This window comes from Lytechinus variegatus, chromosome 1 (assembly GCF_018143015.1).
Source record: "Lytechinus variegatus isolate NC3 chromosome 1, Lvar_3.0, whole genome shotgun sequence".
Taxonomy (NCBI): Eukaryota; Metazoa; Echinodermata; class Echinoidea; order Temnopleuroida; family Toxopneustidae; genus Lytechinus; species Lytechinus variegatus.
The window spans coordinates 7,534,866-7,556,096 of NC_054740.1; the positions used below are offsets into that span (position 1 = coordinate 7,534,866).

Consider the following 21,231-nt stretch of genomic DNA (forward strand, 5'->3'; position numbering starts at 1 on the left):
ATATATATCTGGCATTCCATATCTGACCAGGAAAGGGTAGCGTAGCCAGCTCATTTAAAAAATAAATTGCCATTTATGAAGATAACTATGAACGGATCAAATTTATCGACTCAAACAGTAAAATAGCCCTAATTAGTCCGCCAGTCAAAAAAATAGTTCCAAGTCACTTTTTTATCTTCTCAATTTGGTCGAAGGAAGTTCAGTAGTAACCATTTCTAGAATCAGTGTTAGATTTTGAATCATATTCATCCAGTTTTGTCAATCAGCAACATCAAATTGAAAAAAATTTGAATGGGTTGGGTCGAACGAATATCTTGAGCCCTCCTGATGTAATTAGGCTCATGGCACCTATATTATATGACCTATGAATTTTATTTTATTGAATAGCTACTTTGCTATTCTTTCATATCTGTACACTCACACTAGCACAAAGAAATGCATTGAAAATGCCTATTTTCTATGCAATGACCCATTTTAATGTATTACTCATACATGTTATATTCACTATATGGATGCATACATATCCTGCCTGCATACAGCCCAGAAGTGAATGTAATGACAATAGGTCCCTATTAATTGTAATATAAAGGTGTATTAAATTTTGTGTAGATATCAGGATACCAGAACTGCCTCAAACAAAATTACCAGATATACATGAGATTGAATGAGGAAACAATAAAAGTATAAGAACATACTACTTTAGTACATTTGCATTTGACCTATTATATCAAAATTTTCCTAGGGCTATTGCCTCTCAGATGTAAGAAGGAAGAGATACATAAAATTAGATAGAAGAGAGAGAGAGAAAAAAAGAGAGATAGAAAGAGAAAGATGATTTCATAGATGGCATGGCTTATAAAGAGGGGGGGGGGGGGTAGACTAAGATTGGAGCACACAGCCACACCCCCCATCCCTCCATAGTTGAGCACTATTAGCCCTTAGATACCTTACCTTACTCTGTGCCTTTTTCTAAATACCTTCTTGAAGGTACCACTCTAGTTCTCTTCAGTAAAGTTCTCAAAGCTCCTCTCTACCCCTTTCCTTTAACATGAGCAATTTGTAAAGGTCTTTCTAATATTAAGTATGTGATGTACATTAACACATACCAATGATGAATCAGAACAAAAAGAGGCATAGACGCTCTATACATTGACCAGTCTACATATAGGCTTACATATACACAGACCTACTAACTTTAGCTGATATGGCCTTGCTAGCCATTAAATCAATTCTTTGCACCTCTTGATGACTAAACATATTGATATCAGTGAGAAATTGTTTGCTACTGAAGAGTTTGGCCAGGAATTCCATCCACTACTAGGGATTTCCCATATTACTTATAGGTGTCACGCGCGTAAAACATTCCCCATAGACTTGTGTGTTAAAATGGCACTTTTGAAAAATTCATAAAAAATAAATGTGAAATTAGAGGGTGGAATGTTTACTACCATTGGATAGGATATATATCTGGCATTCCATATCTGACCAGGAAAGGGTAGCGTAGCCAGCTCATTTAAAAAATAAATTGCCATTTATGAAGATAACTATGAGCGGATCAAATTTATCGACTCAAACAGTAAAATAGCCCTAATTAGTCCGCCAGTCAAAAAAATAGTTCCAAGTCACTTTTTTATCTTCTCAATTTGGTCGAAGGAAGTTCAGTAGTTACCATTTCTAGAATCAGTGTTAGATTTTGAATCATATTCATACAGTTTTGTCAATCAGCAACATCAAATTGAAAAAAATTTGAATGGGTTGGGTCGAACGAATATCTTGAGCCCTCCTGATGTAATTAGGCTCATGGCACCTCTGTGGATTATGACTCATTACCTGACTAGAATCTCAACTAGAGGCGTATGGTGGCGCTCTTTGGCTTGCGAAAGATTTAACATTACCTTTCTCTTTTACGTTTATTTTGATGCTCAGATTTTTTCATGTGAGAAAGAGGAATGAGAGTTGATACAAATTATTTTTCTTGATAATACTTTGATGAATAGCACGGGGGTGGATAAGATCAAACGGAGCTTCTTGCTCGAGGATATTCTTCATTATGTTGTCGGTATCATCATCATTATTGCTATTTTTGTGTAATATTTTCATTATCATCAACATGATAATCATTATTATTATAATTGTTATTATTATTTTTATTATCATAATCGACACTATTACCACTATTATCAAAACTACATTTATATTGTTATTTCAGCTTACCTTGCATTTTTTTAGGGCCTAAATATATAAACGATAGTAAAGAAGGGGTTGAGTATGTTATCAACTCGGGCAAATTGGCCATCCTGATCATTTATTTCCAAACATGTTTATTCAAATCGAATAAGAAAGAGGCGTAATAATCAGTCATAATCTTCTTAGCTCGTCTCTGCACCGAGCAAACAAAATATAAGGAACCTGGATGCATCGTTATAATGCTCTCATTGACACGTATTCGGTTCCACGTTCATCACACACACAGTGACCTCATGCGATGAATATAGCGCTGTGACTTCATGTATCCGTCATTTGTGTGTGTAAAGCTGACTACTACTGGGGATCAGCTCAGAAAAGTTACAAGTAGCAAATTCGCTGCAGCGGGCCTTCCGCGACACTTGACGGGTGCAAAGGTGAACCATAACGGCCTCTATGTATTTAATAATTTGGATTATCACATAGGCACAGAGCTGTTTATGCAATGAACCATCACTACAAATTCGATGAAATTGGCAGAGATGAATTATCTTTATATTTTCCTCATCCGAGTATATTGAAAGCTAATTCCTACTTTGCACGAATGATGTCTATGGGGTGCAATGAAGGGGGAGGAGGGGGGGGGGGGGGGAGGAGGTCGTGGCCATGGTATTGGGGGTAAAGGTGCTTCATTCCCGGCCATATTTCTTTCCAACCAAAATTACAAGCAATACTTAAAACTAAAGAAAAGAGAAATGTTATCACTCCAATCATGGCCCTGATAGCAGACATGGTCATAATCACGTGATAATTACGTCGTATTCTCGGCATACTGGTCGTAGACAATAAATATGACGTCTTTATGACGTAATTGCGACCATTTTTAACGCCGAGTTTATGTTGCATTTTTATTTGACCAGATTATGACGTGATTATGACGTCATTAATTCACCAGTCAATGACGATTAAATTTAAAATTTTGCATGACCAGAATATGATGTGATTATGACCTCATTTATTGACAAATCAACGACGAGTCTATCCACAATTTTACATGACCAGATTTTGACGTGATTATGACGTCATTAATTGACCATTCAATGACAAGTAAAATTTACAGTTTTGCATGACCAGAATATGACCTAAATATGACGTCATATATTGACAAATCAAAGACGAATATATTACAATTTTATATGACCAGATAATGATGTGATTATGACGTAATTAATCAACCAGTCACGAGTAAATTTACTATTTTGCATGACCAAAATATATAACGTGATTATAATAATAATATGCAACATTTATATAGCGCTTAATACAAATGTTTCTAAGCGCTGCATACCATTACCCCGGCTTTAGCACGGCTACCCTGATCGGGCGCATCGAGCATTCCAAGGAATTTCTTCCTACCGGGTACCCATTTACTACACCTGGGTCGAGAGTGGCAATTGTAGATAAACGCCTTGCCAAAGGACGTGCTGCGGTGGGATTTGAACCCCGGTCCTTGTGGTTCACAGTCCGCAGACTTATCCACTGAGCCACAACACCTTCACGACGAGTGCATTTACAATTTTATATGACCTCATTATGAAAACATTTATATATATATATACAACCATAGGCAGCGAAAGCGCGGGGGGGGACAGAATGGGGGGACGTTCCCCCTTCTAATTTGTTTGTTGATATAATAACCTTTTTTTTTGCTTGTCTACTTTGTTTCCTGCATGCATCCCCCTTAATTCACGTGGGCCCCCACCCCTCCCTGAAATGTTTGTGTCCCCCCCCCTCCCTAAAATTTAGGTTGATAACCCCCCTTTTTTTTGCTTGTCAAATATTTTTGGTAATCCACTCCCCTAAATTCAAATGTCAATTTTTTTGCCTGCGTCCATCCCTAAATTTCAGATGGACCATGCATCCCAAAATTTCAGATGGACCCCCCCCCTAAATTTTGTTGGCTTCCGCCGCCAATGCATACTACAAATACGTTTTCAAAATGTTCCCTTTATTTTTCTCCCGGTGTTTTCTTTAGCATAAATGTTTAAAGGTTCTGTAGGTCGCCCGGGTAGGTCGTCGTCGAAAATTGATATTTCATTTGACACTTCAACCAAAACATGTTTCGAATGAAGACTAAATGCCAAGTCCGATCGTCAGCAGATCAGAGCGCGCACGTGATTCGTGTATTTGAAAATGCAACCGTTAATGAACGAAGTCGAGTCAAAGTGCTGGATCGTGCAATCGACGTCCGTAATAACTTGTTCTCAATTGACTGCCTGCCCTTTTTTGACATGTCAAGACACTTCAGGGTAAGCATTTACATGTATACTAATATTCTATATATGCTAAATTAGCTGGAGTATCAGTAGAAATCAGAATAACCTATCACTGATGAAGTTATTTCAACCTGCGGTATCGTGCGTGCCGGCGTAAGTACCGAACGGTACGGTACGTGAAGTCGAACCCTAGAGTTGTGGCGATGACAACGGCTCTCGAGCCGTGGCGTTTGCTGTTTTGACTGTGAACATGTAAAAACTTTTTCTTTGCTTTCATCTTTAAAACCAATCATCAAACGTTGAAATACATTCTTATGACTTCTTAAATTTGATCTCAAAGAATAATTTTAGACCCTATTGATTATTCTCTAATTTGTATGGTGTGGACGTTGTCAGCCATGCATGGTGGTGGTGCTCTGCACAGTGCCCTTTCCTTGCCTTTTTCATAGGCCTAAGGCTTTGGCTTGGCCTACATTACATGTACCTTCAATTCAAGTGATGTCCGTGCAGGCTCCACTTAACCACCGCTACACTGCGCTCCACCTACCCGAACCTCAACTCGGTGAACTTGTAATTCGGATACTCCGAGTTTCAAAGGTGGGAAAAAATAAAATGAATAGGCCCTATTTATTGTAAAAATTACCCCCCCCCAACCAACAATGCATTAAAGTTTAAGGCGCTAATGCAGTTTCGCACCGGCCGATTACCAGCACACCTAATCACCAATACTTGTTACCAAATGTCATGACAAGTCTCTCAGTCACATTTCGATGTCAATACATCCACCACTTTTCAAAATATTGTGATCAGGAATGGCTGTATTTCATCTTCGATCTCAACGTCGTTGATCGACATCGCTTCGCGGATCGCTTGGATTCACTGTGCACCGTAATGTTGATATGAACTGAAGTTAGCAACCAAATCATGCGAGAATGTGGCGAACAAACTGCCAGCATGCCGCATGCGAATCTATGCTCGCATGATTTGGTTGCTAACTTCCGTTCATATCAACATTACGGTGCACAGTGAATCCAAGCGATCCGCGAAGCGACACGGCGTAGACATCGCTTCGCAGATCACTTGGATTCACCGTGCGCCGTAATGTTGATATGAACGGAAGTTAGCAACCAAATCATGCGAACATAGATTCGCATGCGGCATGCTGGCAGTTTGTTTGCCACATTCTCGCATGATTTGGTTGCTAACTTCAGTTCATATCAACATTACGGTGCACTGTGAATCCAAGCGATCTGCGAAGCGATGTCTACGCCGTGTCGCTTCGCGGATCGCTTGGATTCACCGTGCGCCGTAATGTTGATATGAACGGAAGTTAGCAACCAAATCATGCGAACATAGATTCGCATGCGGCATGCTGGCAGTTTGTTTGCCACATTCTCGCATGATTTGGTTGCTAACTTCAGTTCATATCAACATTATGGTGCACTGTGAATCCAAGCGATCTGCGAAGCGATGTCTACGCCGTGTCGCTTCGCGGATCGCTTGGATTCACCGTGCACCGCAATGTTGATATGAACGGAAGTTAGCAACCAAATCATGCGAACATAGATTCGCATGCGGCATGCTGGCAGTTTGTTCGCCACATTCTCGCATGATTTGGTTGCTAACTTCAGTTCATATCAACATTACGGTGCACGGTGAATCCAAGCGATCTGCGAAGCGATGTCTACGCCGTGTTGCTTCGCGGATCGCTTGGATTCACCGTGCACCGTAATGTTGATATGAACGGAAGTTAGCAACCAAATCATGCGAACATAGATTCGCATGCGGCATGCTGGCAGTTTGTTCGCCACATTCTCGCATGATTTGGTTGCTAACTTCAGTTCATATCAACATTACGTTGCACGGTGAATCCAAGCGATCTGCGAAGCGATGTCTACGCCGTGTCGATCAACGACGTTGAGATCGAAGCCGAAATACAGCCATTCCCGATCAAGATATTTTGAAAAGTGGTGGATATATTGACATCGAAATGTGACAAAGAGACTTGTCATGACATTTGGGAACAAATATTGGTGATGAGGTATGCTGGTAACCGGCTGGTGCGAAACTGCATTAGCGCCAAGTTTAATTTCTTACTCTTGACTTGGTCTTAGAGCCAAGGTACTTAGTACATAATGTGTGGTGGGTATGTGCCGCAGTGGGGACCCCCTTTTTTACACTCAAATTTCCATTCCAAGGCATAGCATTTTGTATTATTGAGGTAACCGGAGGATTAGAGCAAGAAATCTAGCTTTTATTTATTGTTGATGTCTTTTGGGGGATATTTTTTACAATAAATATGCATTTTTCCCCACCTTTGCCACTCAGAGTATCTGAACGAGTTCACCGACTTGAAGTTCGGGGAAGTGGAGCGGTAAAGAAGAGGAGAAAAGCCTGCTCGAACATCACTTGAGGTAGGCTTGGCCTTGCTTATAAATGTAATTGTACATAGACCCTATTCAGAAGAGATGTGTTTTTTCTAAAAAATAATCCCTGTCTGAAAATTGGTAGTGATGGACACTAACCAAAAGTGGCAAATCATATATTAATTTACTATGATTAGAAAATATCTCAAACCAAAATATCGCTTCCATCTTTTCCAAACACCTTTGAATTTTGCCGCCCGATTTTGAAGGTGTCCTTATAGCTACTACACACTCGATTTATCATGCAATTTTTTTTCTTGTTCCTCAGTTCTCAGTTTTTAAAGCATTTTCTATTGTTGGAAAAAAATAAATGAAGGTGCATACACCTAAAAAACTGCATTTTTTGTTTTCTCTACAATTTGCAATTTTATGTACAAAATATTAATACTAAAGGAGTCACGAAGATTGTGCATTTGCCATTGAAATTGCATGTGCAATGAGTGGTGAGTACCTGAAGCTTTAGGACATGTATACCTCGATAGACTAAATAAATAATCATTTCAATTTCAGTGACATCATCTGGGACAGTTGGAACAACTCTACGCTCCACATTTAATTCAGTGTCAATCCTGATTTCATCAACATGGACTGATGGAACAAAAGTCATGCAAATATGCTGTTTTGTGTAGTGGTGAGTACAATTATCACTTTTGGAAGGGATTTTTTTACATGAACATGAGCTCCATGTTTGATTCAGTTCATTTGTTCCAAAGTTAAAATGAGAATGAAGGAAAGTTATGTAATCATTGACAGTGACTGATACTCCAACATTATTCCTGTAGATTAACCCTAAATCTCCTGGGGTATTTTGATTCTTGGGGGCATTAGGGCCCCCTTAAGATCTCAGCCACGGATTGCGCTATCACAATGAAAATTTGCATGATGGTAGAGAGTGACATTTCCAATGCAGTTGCATTGGTAAATTTCACTGAATTCTTTTATTTTTATTTTGTAGGAATTAATTTTCTAATTTATTCATGAAACTTATGTATTTTATTCATGAAATCATACTTTTTGCTCTGATTCACTAAATAAAGCTCACAGAATGCTATTTTTGGTGAAATATTCTTTATAGCATTCCTAACAATTGTGAATGAAAAAAATCCTGGTGCCAAGACCGATTTCTTATGTATTTTATTGCTTTTTTAATTTATGTATTTTTTTTTTAAACAAGGCAAAATTAATAATGTTTAATTAGTAAAAGTAGAAATAATGATACGTTTCTGAATTTTTGCTAAATACCCGGTACACTATTTGCATTGGATTTGTACATGAAAAATACACTTACATTTTGACGTGTAATGTCGTAACCGCGCACCCGGGTGTCACAAATTTGGTCTCATAATTTATGCTAGACTTAAAAGTAAAAAGTCAGTAAGCGGCGAGGTCAAAAAAATTTGCGCAGCAGATATCGCAAAAATTGTCGAGGGGGGGCATTATGGCCCTCTCCCTCCCCTGGCAGAATTAGGGTTAATGAAAAATTTCAAAAGACTAGTTTAATAAATTTTTCTCTGAAATTATGCATAAAATGATGCAAAAGTGACATCTTAACAATGATAAGAGTATTGTTTGTTTTTGCAACTTAGACAATTTTTATGATGCGAAATAGACATCTAAACAATGATAAGAATAAGAGTATTGTTTGCTTTTGCAAAGACAATGATTTTATTGGACCATGTTACACTCTTTCGGGGATTAGGGACACTATCAAAACGACATTACACATCAATTATGCACTTTTACATATGTAACTAATTAAAAGATTAAATCCACATCTGGCGTAAAAGATTTTCATTGGATGAATGAGATGAGACTGCTGCATTTTATTTACAGCCTTTCTCATTGGATGTTGCTTCACAAATGGGTGTGTCTTAGAGAGATAATAAAATGAAGATGAAATTATCTCTCTAAGACACACCCATTTGTGTCTTAGAGTGATAATAAAATGAAGATGAAATTGTTCTTAGAAGAATATCAATTCAAAGGGATTTTAAGGGATTCTTTTTTCAGAGATGAAATGGATCTCAAAATACTACCCCTGTTCCCTTCTATGAGTTTTTCTTTTAATTGAATATTGATTCAAATTGTCTTTATTGCACTCTTGCGCTCCTTTTTTATAGTGAAATATCTCTTCTGCAGTGTCCCCTCTTTCACCTCTTATTAAGTGCCCCATTTATGCCCTCATTTATTTTTTTTTCTACTTCTAAATGTTTAGACTGGTAAACAAAGGTGAATGCAATTAGCACCCTTTCATTTTTACATATTTCATATAACAGAATATAAAAGTTTTCATCTGAGCGATTGGAATAAAATAAACTGAATAAGCAAATGTCCTCCCTCACCTGATGTTGATATTCATATCAATGGATATTGATATCGATAGTGATAATGTAGATCACTGACTTTTGGCAATATGCGATAAAAAGAATTGATAATTGGAACCATTAAGTTTTGCATGCAGATGAAATAGTTTGGCTATGTTTGTTATAAGTTTCTCAATACCCCCCTTTTATTTTTTTACAGGTGTCACAAGATAAAGTACTTCCTTGATGAGTTCAGAGATGGATGATCAATCAAACATAGAATATGGTTTCTAGCAACCCTGCAGGTATCCTTCATATGCCAATGAGAGTGCATAAAGCTTGCACATATTATAAACGGTATCTGTGCTATCCCCAATATATAACATTAGACCAATTACATTGCCAAATTACAATGGAGCCTATCAAAGAAAAGGTAGACTCCAGCAAAACGTAATTTGAATATTAAAATAGAGAAAAACCAAAGAAGCACTGATAATTTCATCAAAATCTGACTAAGATAAGAAGGTTGTGAAATTTTGAGTTTAAAAAACATTAATATGCAAAACACAGGTCAAATGAGGATCAAAGACGTTCTTTTGTATTTTATCATATGAAACATAGAACAGATCCATTGTCTTTGGCAGAGAGTAATTGGTCTACCGGTAATCTTATACTTAGGGGGATAATAATTTAAGAGATGCTTTACATAGGAATAAGTAATTATGTAGTACAATACATTTTTCAGGAGCAACTTGGTCTGCTCATCATTAGAGTGCAGTGGGCTGATTCATAAATCTGTTAGTAAGTTAAGATTGATTTTAAGAACGACTAGTGAACCTTTCCTTTGTGCTAATTGATTATTAACCCTAAATAGACTGGGCTATTTCAACACCTAAGAAGACTGGGGGGGGGGGCCTGATTCAGCCCCCCCCCTTATGATCTCGGTCGTCCATCGCGCGATCGCGACGGAAATTGGCACGCGCGTTACCCATGGCATTATCTACAAAATTTCAATATATATAATTCTGTGAAAAATCTCATTGCTCATTAATTTGCCAATATATGCGTAAAATCATAAGTTTGCTCTAATTAATAAAATAATGCCCCTAGAATGCTACTTTTTGTTTCACATAATCTAGATAGGCATCTGATCAAATTTATTTTTTAAAAATTTCAACATCACATTTATTTTCTTAAGCATTCTATTGTTTTCTAAATTTCTTATGTATTTCTCTGTTTTTCGACTTTTTGTTTTTTATTGTTTTTTTCAATGGAAATTGTCAGGGACTTCATTTTGACCATAAAAAAAGATAAATTTAATTGATTTTAAGCAGTAAATGGAAAAATGATACAATTTATGAATTGTGACTAAAAACACTATTTGCATTGGATTTGTACACAAATTCACGTTTTTTGAGTTATTTTGGGTCTGCACTTGCAAAATGATGGGTCGTTCGCACTGATCCTTATTGTTACATACTTTAAAGGAGAAGTCCACGCCAACAAAAAGTTGATTTCACTTAAAGGAGAATGAAACCATTGGAACAAGATAGCTTGTGTGAAAACAGAAAAATCAAAGAAACAGATCAACAAAAGTTTGAGAAAAATCGGACAAATAATGAGAAAGTTATGAGCATTTAAATATTGCAATCACTAATGCTATGGAGATCCTCCCATTGGCAATGCGACAAGGATGTGTGATGTCACTGATGAACTTTCCCTTTGGTGGACTATAAAATACCCTCAAAATGTATCTTTTTGCTTTTTCTTATGATGATACAAACTCTTTATCCATGATGTATTCTTAAAAATATGTATTACATGCCCTCATGTAGAAAGAACACATGATCTATGGATAGATGTGATAAAAGAGGCAATTCAAGTGAAATATATCTAGAGTTGTTCACAAGTGACATCACACATCTTTGTCGCATTGCCAATTTGCTATCTCCATAGCATTAGTGATTGCAATACTCAAATGCTCATAACTTTCTCATTATTTGTCCGATTTTTCTCAAACTTTCTTTATTCTTATTCTTTGATTTTTCTGTTTCTACACAAGCCTATTTGTTCCAAAGGTTATATTCCCCTTTAAAAGAGAAAATTTATTTTATGTGGTATTTGATTTACTCATTTTAGTTAAATTTTTGATACTTGTAAGCAATTATTTCTTATATATCAGCATTATATTCACGCAGTACAACTCATGCTACACAATATCGAGAAATATTTTAACTGGGTCAGGCTCTGGTGTCAGGAATTTCACTCATGTATGCAAGTGAAGTATTCACCTTAAACTTGGGTGTTTTTCATATTATGTATATATGGAAAACTGCTGTTACCAAGGTGAAACTTTTAAGCGACAATCACAAACCATACTTAAAATGAATACATGTTGCTTACATCCAAATAAATATGAGCTCCCATTTGAGTATCGCTGCAAATCTGGTATTATTTTCACAGACATATTGTTCAGGGTAAGCCATTTCTTGTTTAAAATAAGGTACTTGGAAGCCATATTTCTTGGACATCAGTATTGTATTTACCTTAATATATCAGACTCTACATGGGTTTATCAGTCTAACACTATCATTTGGTTTACCATCAGTTCGTCCACCCACCATTTTTTCTGAATAACCAATTGGTTTAATTGCCATACCATTTGGTCTAATTGGACTTAGTGTAATAAGTGTTAATCAGACAAAATGAAGGGAAAGAAAATTGGTATTAGACCAACTGGTTATGAGATGAAATGGACATAGACAAGCTGGTGATTAGAAGATTATTGGACCAAATGGTTGTTAGATATTTCGTTGATGGACCAATTGTCATTTGACTAAATGAGGTAGGCCATGATCACAGTGGACGAGTTGGCAATAGATGAATAGGCAATTTATCCAAATTGTATCTCTGTATTTGTTAACAGACATTGTAACTGGTTTCATAGTTCTTTGACCAGACACGGAATGGGGGGGGGTGCCAATTCTGAAAGCCAAATTACCTTTTTTTAGCTTGTCAAACTTTTGGGAAAGCAATCCGCACCCTGTAAGAGTAAAATCCAACTTGTATGTTGTATTTACAAGAATACACCACACACTGTATTCTTAAAGGAAAAAAAGTTTTGTTACACGATTTCTTGAATTTATTAATAAAATATTTGTAACTGAGTTCATAATTGAAATGTGTATTTGATTTATCGTTTAATGTGTGTGACTGTGTGTATGGGTGTTTGTGTTTTGTCTGTTCTTGACAAGTCTTGGACCTACAGTCAATCTTGCAATCGTAAAAATATTGGAACTGATCAACCCATGATTTGATTTCTTTAATATTTTTAACTAAGCTAGGTTAACTGTATTTTCGAGTTGTGTTTTCATGTACAATTTCATATGTAAATCATTATCACGTGATTCACGTCAAAATAAGTCAAAATTCCGTCATTATGACATCGATCGTAGTCGACTATTAAAGACCTTAAAATCATGTCCAGATGACGTCTAATACTGGTCATAAATATGTTATAAAGTGACTATTAATTACGTCATAATCACGTCATAAAGATTTCATAAGTGACCATTAATGACATAATAATCACGTCAATATACGACGTCATTCTGACGTATAATACTGGTAATGAATACGTTATAAAGACGTCATAAAGACGTTGTAAGTAACCATTAATGACGTAATAATCAAGTCATAAAGACGTGTAATACTGGTCAGGAATATGGCGTAAAAACGTCATAAAGACGTCGTATTCGACTTATTAAGACGTCATAATCACGTCATTTTACGACGTTGATATGACGACGTGCGTTGGTGCAAATTCTTGACTTTAAGACGTCTTTTTACGACGTCAAAACGACGTGATACTCGTCGTAAAATAACGTCAATATGACGTCTTTTTACCCAGTTTTTGCTATCAGGGGGGTCATAATTTTTGTACAAAATGAAAAAAACACACACACACATACAAACAAAAGCCTACTTTCTTGGGAGGGTGGGGTGGTCACACGAACCCCCGAAAATCTCGTCTGTACGTACGGCCCTTATTGTGCTATGGTTATAAGCCCCAATACTTATTTTCTAAAAAAAAAAAGCTTTGGAAATTCACCTGATTACATGGCCTTTTGAAGGCAGAAAATCTCGAATTTTAAACAGTGTACCTTACCTCAGTCAATTCCGAAGTCCTTCTCCGATGTGTTATCTTAGTATCTCTTGATTTTCACATATTAAAAAAAAACTTATCTGGCAGTTATCATAATGACTCTTTCAGAGATTCCTGATATTCTATCCATCTTCCATAAAATGATTCGGATGGCAACTGACACTCATTTTCCTTATCAATCAAAAGTTTGCGATTCTCACACGATCCCTTAACATTTACATCTGCATGTAAATAGTATATTCGGTAAAAGGTTAAGCCCTCGGGTATACTTTAAAACCGACCTCCAAAAAATATTGCAACATAGTTAAAGAATGGGTTTAAAGTCTACCCCGATGTTGATATAAAGACTGCCACTCCCCGTCTCCGGTAAATCATTTGATAGTGCAATGCAAATCTACCGCACTCATTTGAAATCAATCATACTTTTTCGAAGATATTACTGATTTGAGCAGAATTACAGTGAAGAGAAATGAGGGAGATTGTCCATTTGCAGACTGGCCAGTGCGGCAACCAAATCGGATCAAAGGTAATATTACTTCATTTCTATAGAGAACTTTATATAGGATATTAACTCTAAAAACTGACAAGAATTAGGCATACATGTAGATGTATTATGGAAAAAAATACAGAGCTATTATAATACTGGGCTAGTATAGTAGTTCACCGAACCTGCAGGGCATCGTAGGCCTATAATTCCCTACCTTCCCCGAAATCGGAAATGAAACTTCTTTCTCAATGTATTCAGACTTAAACCTGTTTTTTCTACTCTTCCTCTTCCTCATCGAAAAACAGGATGTTTCCACTTTCTGTTTATGTAATACATTGAGAGCCTGACTCCAACATGACAAAAACATACAGTGAGGGCAAATTTAGACTTTCAATTTCACGAGACGAGCTTATAGTTTAAGGGAAGAGTCCGATTTTGACCAGATAATAACGTTTATCATGTCTATACTATTGCACGAGCTGCACAAGTAGTCAATATTTGTTTTACATCATGCAATATCACAAAAATGTTTGGTTCTCGCAGTGTAATATTCCAAACTATTGTACGGCTGACTGAACTAACTGTAATCCTGATCATGCTCATGGGAGTGTTTGTTTGTCCTTGTATTTATTTTGCAATTTTGTGTTTCAGGATGTTTGACCGGTGGTGGCGGTGTTGCTTTTATTTCCGTGGAGGAGTAAACTGCTTCTTATCGTGCATGTCGTGAATGTAACACATCTACAGCATGAATTTAAATAAAAGTTCCGACCCATTTTTGAGAAAAAAAAGCAATTACGAGAAGCAGATGGTACAAATGTGAGAACTAAACGTGAGATAGTGCAATCACTACATTTATGGGAAGTTTAAACTGGCCGCTTTTGCTAATACCATATAGGGTATCCCCTCCCCAATAGATTACCTAAATTTTCTTATTTTGCAAGAATTGTGAAACATATAACAAAATATTATATTTTGAGCTCTTGAGGACAAGATGCATAAGAAATGAACATAAGTGCATAACAAATGGGATCACACTGGGAATATTGTCTTAACATGCACTGATCACAATTTAATGACCAAATTGCCAATTTGAGATTCAGATAGATGCAAGTCGCAGTGATCTTTTCTTTTTCCTTAGTTATTTCTGGTCTGATTTTATTACACATAATTATATTACCACCATGTAGTGTGTCCCTTTAACAGGTCGGTCCCACGTACTTCGGCCTCAAAATCGTTAATATCTTGAAAGGGAAGTTAGTGTTGGTAATCATAATGATCATGATTTAAACCCAAGCTGCCAGAGCCCTGTATCATCTGAACAGTGATATAGTAGCTGTGCTAAATGTAATTTGCAAACAAATTTTCGGCATTCCTCCTGTGTGTTTAAGATCGCATGCTCGATCTTTAATGAAAATCATAAGTGAGAAAAAAATTGGAACTTGTGGGGTTCGAACCTGCCATCTACTGCTTTCCGGGCAGCGACTTAACCACCATTAATTGATATGCAAGTGCAGTCCGCCGTGGACAATAGATAGAAAATGACGAGGTTTTAGTAGGAGGAAATTATATAATTTATAATGCCAAAAATTTGTGTGCTACATGTAGTAGCATGTTTGCTCATGCATACTAATTAACCCCATGTAATATACCTGGCAAAGGGAAACTGTGTTACTGGCACAATAAGGGTTCTAAAAAATCTGCACTGAATTGATTGACTTCCCTTTCCATTTAATAATAGTACAATATCGAAATAGCTTGACAGGATAGCCCATGAAAGACGATATGGCTTATTTCCAACATTACTTTATGTATTATGTCTTATAAAATTAATTAGTGACCATTAAGGGTGTCGAGAGGGAGAAGAACTATTCCTCCGCCTTTGTTTGATTTTTGTTTTTGGCGAGGATACTTTAGCTTTGGTAGATCCTTCTGATCTGAATATCAAAAATTTTCAACTCGCGCTTTGCGCTCGCATCAGTTGGTAAATGAAATACGTATGGTCTTAGTTAATTCCTACAAAGAAACCTTAGAATGCCCCACTTCAGGTCTGAATTATCTACATTTTCAGCTCGCGCTCGCAATATTTGATTAGTGAGATGCGTATGATAATCATGATTGCAATGACTACAAAAATGTTTCATGTGTTTAGATGTAATTCTAATAAAATCAGCAAGCGCTAGGAACTCGCATTAGATGACTATGGTGAGATATGCATACTCTTATTTGATTCCTACAATATATTCCTTAAAATCTCGCTTTTTTTGGGTCAAAATATACGAAAATTTCAGTTCGCGCTTCGCGCTCGCATTGTTTAGCGAGACAGGTACCTATCGTGATTACACAAATTTGATTATAATGTCCCCTTTTAGGTGTGAATATAAAAAATTTCAGCTCGCGCTCCGCGCTCGCATTATTTGATCAGTGAGATACATATCCGTTTAATGACATTGTCTTTAAAATGTCTCTATTAGGTCAGTATAACTGGCAACTGAGCGCGCTCGCGCTCACTCAGTGATTTAACAAGTTTGCTGGTGCCCCCACTATGCCGTGACCCACGGCACGCCACTGTGGACATATCAATGACAATATCCTTGCATATCTAAAAGCATGATTGCAAAAGAAATGCCAAAATATTTCAGTCATCCCCCCACCCATAAACACGGATTTACGCCAGTGTAGATGATACTCGAGTATATGGACTTTAATGACCCTTGTTACCATTTTTGTCATAGTCATAGCATGACTATAATTTCTGTCAGGGTGGCGGAAGGGTGATTAGACATAGACACCAATATTTGGGGGTCAAATGCCACATTTCCTGTGGTGGAATTGAAATGGTGTAGCAGGGTCTGAATTTCGCCTTGTAATCACAGGGTCGTGAGTTTGAATCCCACCGTAGCCTCTTGTCGAGTCCCTGTCGGCTGCTTTTCGAGCGGACATGGCGAAGCAAGGGAGAAAGCGAAGCTCGCGCCAGGCCTAATTCGCTTCGCGAATTAGGAAATCCCTCGCTTCGCTCGGGAAGCAGCCGTCAAGGCCTCGACAAGAGGCTAATCCCACCGAGGCACTGGCGCTCCGTCACACTTCCAGTCACTGAGCCCTTCCCTGCCCCGATGTTAAAATGAGTACCCAAGGTGCTTATATATGTTATACCCATGTGTGAAATGCTGTATTATATTTTGCGGAATATCATTATTCATCTTTTATATGATTAATACGTAGAATCACTTCCCTAATGCCATATCTCTTCTCTGACAGTGGCGCTAAATTGTAGAGGCCGTGAATGGTTTTTAAACTTTGGGGCATACCATAATACCTAAAAAATAGCGTTGTCTGTAATTAGATACTAAGGATTTTTAGTTTGGTCAATATTTATCGTCATCACATTTATATCATATTTACCAAAATTCGTCCGCCTAATGAATTTGAAGTTATTGAACTAACGCGTTATAAAAAACAGGCTGCCAGTCAATTGATTTTGCTCACACTCAATGTTCATTTTTCGCAGTTCTGGGAAGTCACATGTGACGAGCATGGCGTTGACCCTACAGGAGCTTACCATGGCGACTCCGATCTCCAATTGGAGCGCATCAACGTCTACTTCAACGAGGCCAACGGAGGTAGATACGTTCCGCGATCGGTGCTCATCGATCTAGAGCCAGGAACCATGGATTCAGTCCGGTCTGGTCCGTACGGACAGATCTTCCGCCCGGACAATTTTATATTCGGACAGAGTGGAGCAGGGAACGTTTGGGCCAAGGGACATTATACTGAAGGAGCAGAGCTGGTAGATGCCGTGATTGATGTTGTTAGGAAAGAAGCCGAAAGCTGCGATTGTCTACAGGTAGGCTCCCTCAGAAGCAGAAATACTAGTAGCAGCTAGGGTTAAATATTTCTGCGTAACGGTTAAATTCAAGCAGTAAATCACCACGTTCTTAGCTTTTATAATGAGAGAGGAAATTTGAAGTTAGTCTTGATGCGCCACTGACCTCAATAATTATATGACAACCATAACACATACCCTTTCCTATTATTTCTCGTAAGAAGCGACCGCCTTCCCGTATGGAGTCTAATTTCATATTTCATGTAAGCTTTAGTATTATGTTAAATTTCAGCCTGAGAAAAAATAAATTTGGTGTCTTGTTATAATGACTCTCAGTATTTATTGCATTATCCAAATAAGGACAATTCGTTTTCTTTGCCTTTTATCCTGTTTTCCATGTTAACAACTTAAAATAGCATAAATCATCGTATTTTCTTTCAGGGATTTCAACTCACACATTCTCTAGGAGGTGGTACCGGTTCTGGCATGGGTACCTTGCTGATTAGCAAGCTAAAGGAGGAGTATCCCGATAGGATCTTTATGACATTCAGTGTTATTCCATCCCCGAAGGTTTCTGAAGTAGTTGTCGAACCCTACAACGCCACTCTTTCAGTTCATCAGCTTGTTGAAAACACAGACGAAACATATTGCATCGATAACGAAGCCCTCTACGACATCTGTTTCCGAACCTTGAAACTGACCACACCTACATATGGTGATTTGAATCATATTCTATCTTACGCCATGAGTGGCATCACCGCTAGTCTTCGTTTCCCTGGACAGCTCAACGCAGACCTTCGCAAACTTGCCGTCAACATGGTGCCCTTTCCACGTCTTCACTTCTTCATGCCTGGGTTTTCACCCTTGACGAGCCGCGGTAGCCAGCAGTACCAAGCCTTGACAGTCCCCGAGCTCACCCAGCAGATGTTCGATGCCAAGAACATGATGGCCGCATGCGATCCTCGTCACGGTCGTTACCTTACCGTAGCGACAATGTTCCGTGGTCGCATGTCCATGAAAGAGGTCGACGAACAGATTCTCAATACGCAGACAAAGAACAGTACTTACTTTGTTGAGTGGATCCCCAACAATATCAAATCAGCAGTTTGTGACATACCTCCAAGAGGTATGAAGATGTCCGCTACCTTCATTGGCAACAACACCGCCATACAGGAAATCTTCAAGCGCATCTCTGAGCAGTTCACCGCTATGTTCAGGAGAAAGGCTTTCCTTCATTGGTACACTGGTGAGGGTATGGACGAGATGGAATTCACTGAGGCTGAGAGCAACATGAATGACTTGGTGTCCGAGTATCAGCAATACCAGGACGCCACGATCGATGATGAGGGTGAATTCGAAGAGGAAGAAGGGGAGGCCGACCCCGAGGAAGCCTGAGTTACTTTGATTAAAATTTTTGACCAAATATAACAATATTGATAACTAAATTCCTGGACATATGGAGATACAATCAATCATAACTCTACAGCGATTTCGTCTTTGACTGTTGTAGTGCAGTGGCGTAGACAGGTCCTTAGACCGGGGGGGGGGGGGATGATCCCTATAGCTGGGTCATACTTTATATATATATATATATATATATATATATATATATATATATATATAATTAATATATAAATATAAAGAATGAAGGAGATAACGTACTCGATAAAAACAAAATATCATGGGCCAAAGCAGACGAGTTAAAGATAACAAAATAACACGATCTGCCTCATGGATTATCTCGTGTGTCTTTTAATCACTTTGCTTTCAGCAATAAACAGGGCATCCAGTAATAAACAAACTTCCTTGCACATTTTTCATGGCAGTAATCTTTTGTTTGATTAATGACAATGAGTAAAGATGATCATAAGAGAAATGTCATTTGTCGGATGTCTAGTTATCATCTTGGTCATGACAGTCCTGCTAAACATGATCTAGAATAACTAGTATTCCTTATTTTACTAGTATAGTAGTACTCTTTTAAAAGTAGCGATATTGTTAATGATCAAACGAATGAATCAACAACTAAAGGAATAAACAAATAAACAGCCAAATAACTAAAAAATATCAATTACAATTATAGTAGTAGGGGTAAAATAAAAAAGCTCAACATTATATTTCTTATCCACGTGCAGATATGCGGACACTAAAATGATAAGCACACTCTGTTTAAAATTACCATGATTACAAAGGCTTGATTGAATTAAGTATGGAAATGAAATAAACCTCACCGGGTTGTCGGAAGTAAACTGTATAGATAGTAACTTGTTATAATTTCGATTCATTTCTTATTATTTACCTTGTTATGATGATTATGATAAAAACATAGGTAAGGAAATGCCAGCAGGGAAAAGGATCAGTGTATGTGTATAGGTAATTTCTTATTAATTCGTTTGAACAGTGTTAATGTGTTATGAAAGCAATTGCTCTGAAAGGGAGTGATTAAGCGACACTTTCTTAAATCTGTAATGAAATATTTTGAACTTATCTCCTTTGCAAATACATAATTATTGTACTTGGTGAAACTCTGAATAACGATCCTTAAATGTATATGACGACGCAAGACAGTTGTTATTACTTAAAACTTGCAAGTTGTAAATGCATATAAGATGATTGACTCTGAATAAAAGTCCAATTTTGATCATGTTTGTCATTGCTGTACGTTATGATTATTACTGCTATTATTATTGATTGATTTTAACTAGCATTCATTGCTTTATTACTGTATAGTTTTGCTTCTTCCCCCACAGAAACCTGGGGGGATGATTGTACACACCATCCCCCCACATAAAATTCTGGGGGGATGCATCCCCCCATCCCCCGCTATCTACGCCCCTGTTGTAGTGACATGGTTAATCAATGCCTAATTTCGTCAGAATAAGTACATTTTGTTAATTCATAACTTCAAGTTCAAAAGCATATGGAAAATACTGAATGGTCGACATCAACATACTTTAAAAGAACAAACGAAATCGACGAAAAGCAGGGATTTTAAATGTTTAAACCTAATTGTTATTTTTGATATACCCAAATTAATAATCCATAACTGTCCAAGTTTAAGGACTATTTGCGACAAATTATGTGCATGTTTAAGGTGTAAGTATAACGTAGCATACAAATGCTCCAATGGCCGTGAAACTGAGTACCAATTCGATTTGTTTTCTAATTCTAATAATGAAATATCATGGGGCTAGAAATAAAAATGAACAATGTTAACCAAAATGAATTAACCATTTGTTCGTATTTTGTTTTATTTTGATATTGATACAAAATAGAACATTATGATGCATAAGCATTTAAATGATGATCTCTCTGTCAGTTAATTATTTTGTTTCAATGACTACCGCTCAGCCGCTGTATAAAGGCCGAAGATGGCGTAACAATATTTTCCACGCATCTGCACCATTCATTGAGCATTTTCAGTGTCAGAGGCAAGGGCGCCGGAAGCAGGGGGGGGGGCAGGGTGCCACTTGGGGCACAAAAAAAAATGGGGGGGGGAAATGAGATTTTGCCCCCCCCAATTTGCCACCCTGAAAGTAAAAAATAATAAATTATTTAAGGACAAAAGTA

General features: G+C 37.4%; 1 protein-coding gene and 1 long non-coding RNA gene across 3 annotated transcripts; both read left to right on the forward strand.

Moving 5' to 3' along the window:
• The first annotated feature begins 4,359 nt into the window (after positions 1-4,359).
• Positions 4,360-9,607, forward strand: LOC121418050. Of its 2 annotated transcripts, XR_005970423.1 has the most exons (4): positions 4,360-4,493; positions 6,789-6,874; positions 7,397-7,517; positions 9,410-9,607. It is a non-coding gene; the product is annotated as an uncharacterized LOC121418050 (long non-coding RNA). The 2 variants fall into 2 exon arrangements; XR_005970424.1 differs by lacking the exon at positions 6,789-6,874 and having other exon boundaries at positions 4,362-4,493.
• A 4,100-nt stretch (positions 9,608-13,707) lies between these two features.
• LOC121418139 (tubulin beta chain-like) lies at positions 13,708-19,067 on the forward strand. Its single transcript, XM_041611889.1, has 3 exons — positions 13,708-13,880; positions 17,347-17,682; positions 18,103-19,067. Exons 1-3 carry the CDS (start codon positions 13,824-13,826, stop codon positions 19,054-19,056), a joined length of 1,347 nt encoding a protein of 448 aa, XP_041467823.1. The 5' UTR covers positions 13,708-13,823; the 3' UTR covers positions 19,057-19,067.
• The last annotated feature ends 2,164 nt before the right edge of the window (positions 19,068-21,231 follow it).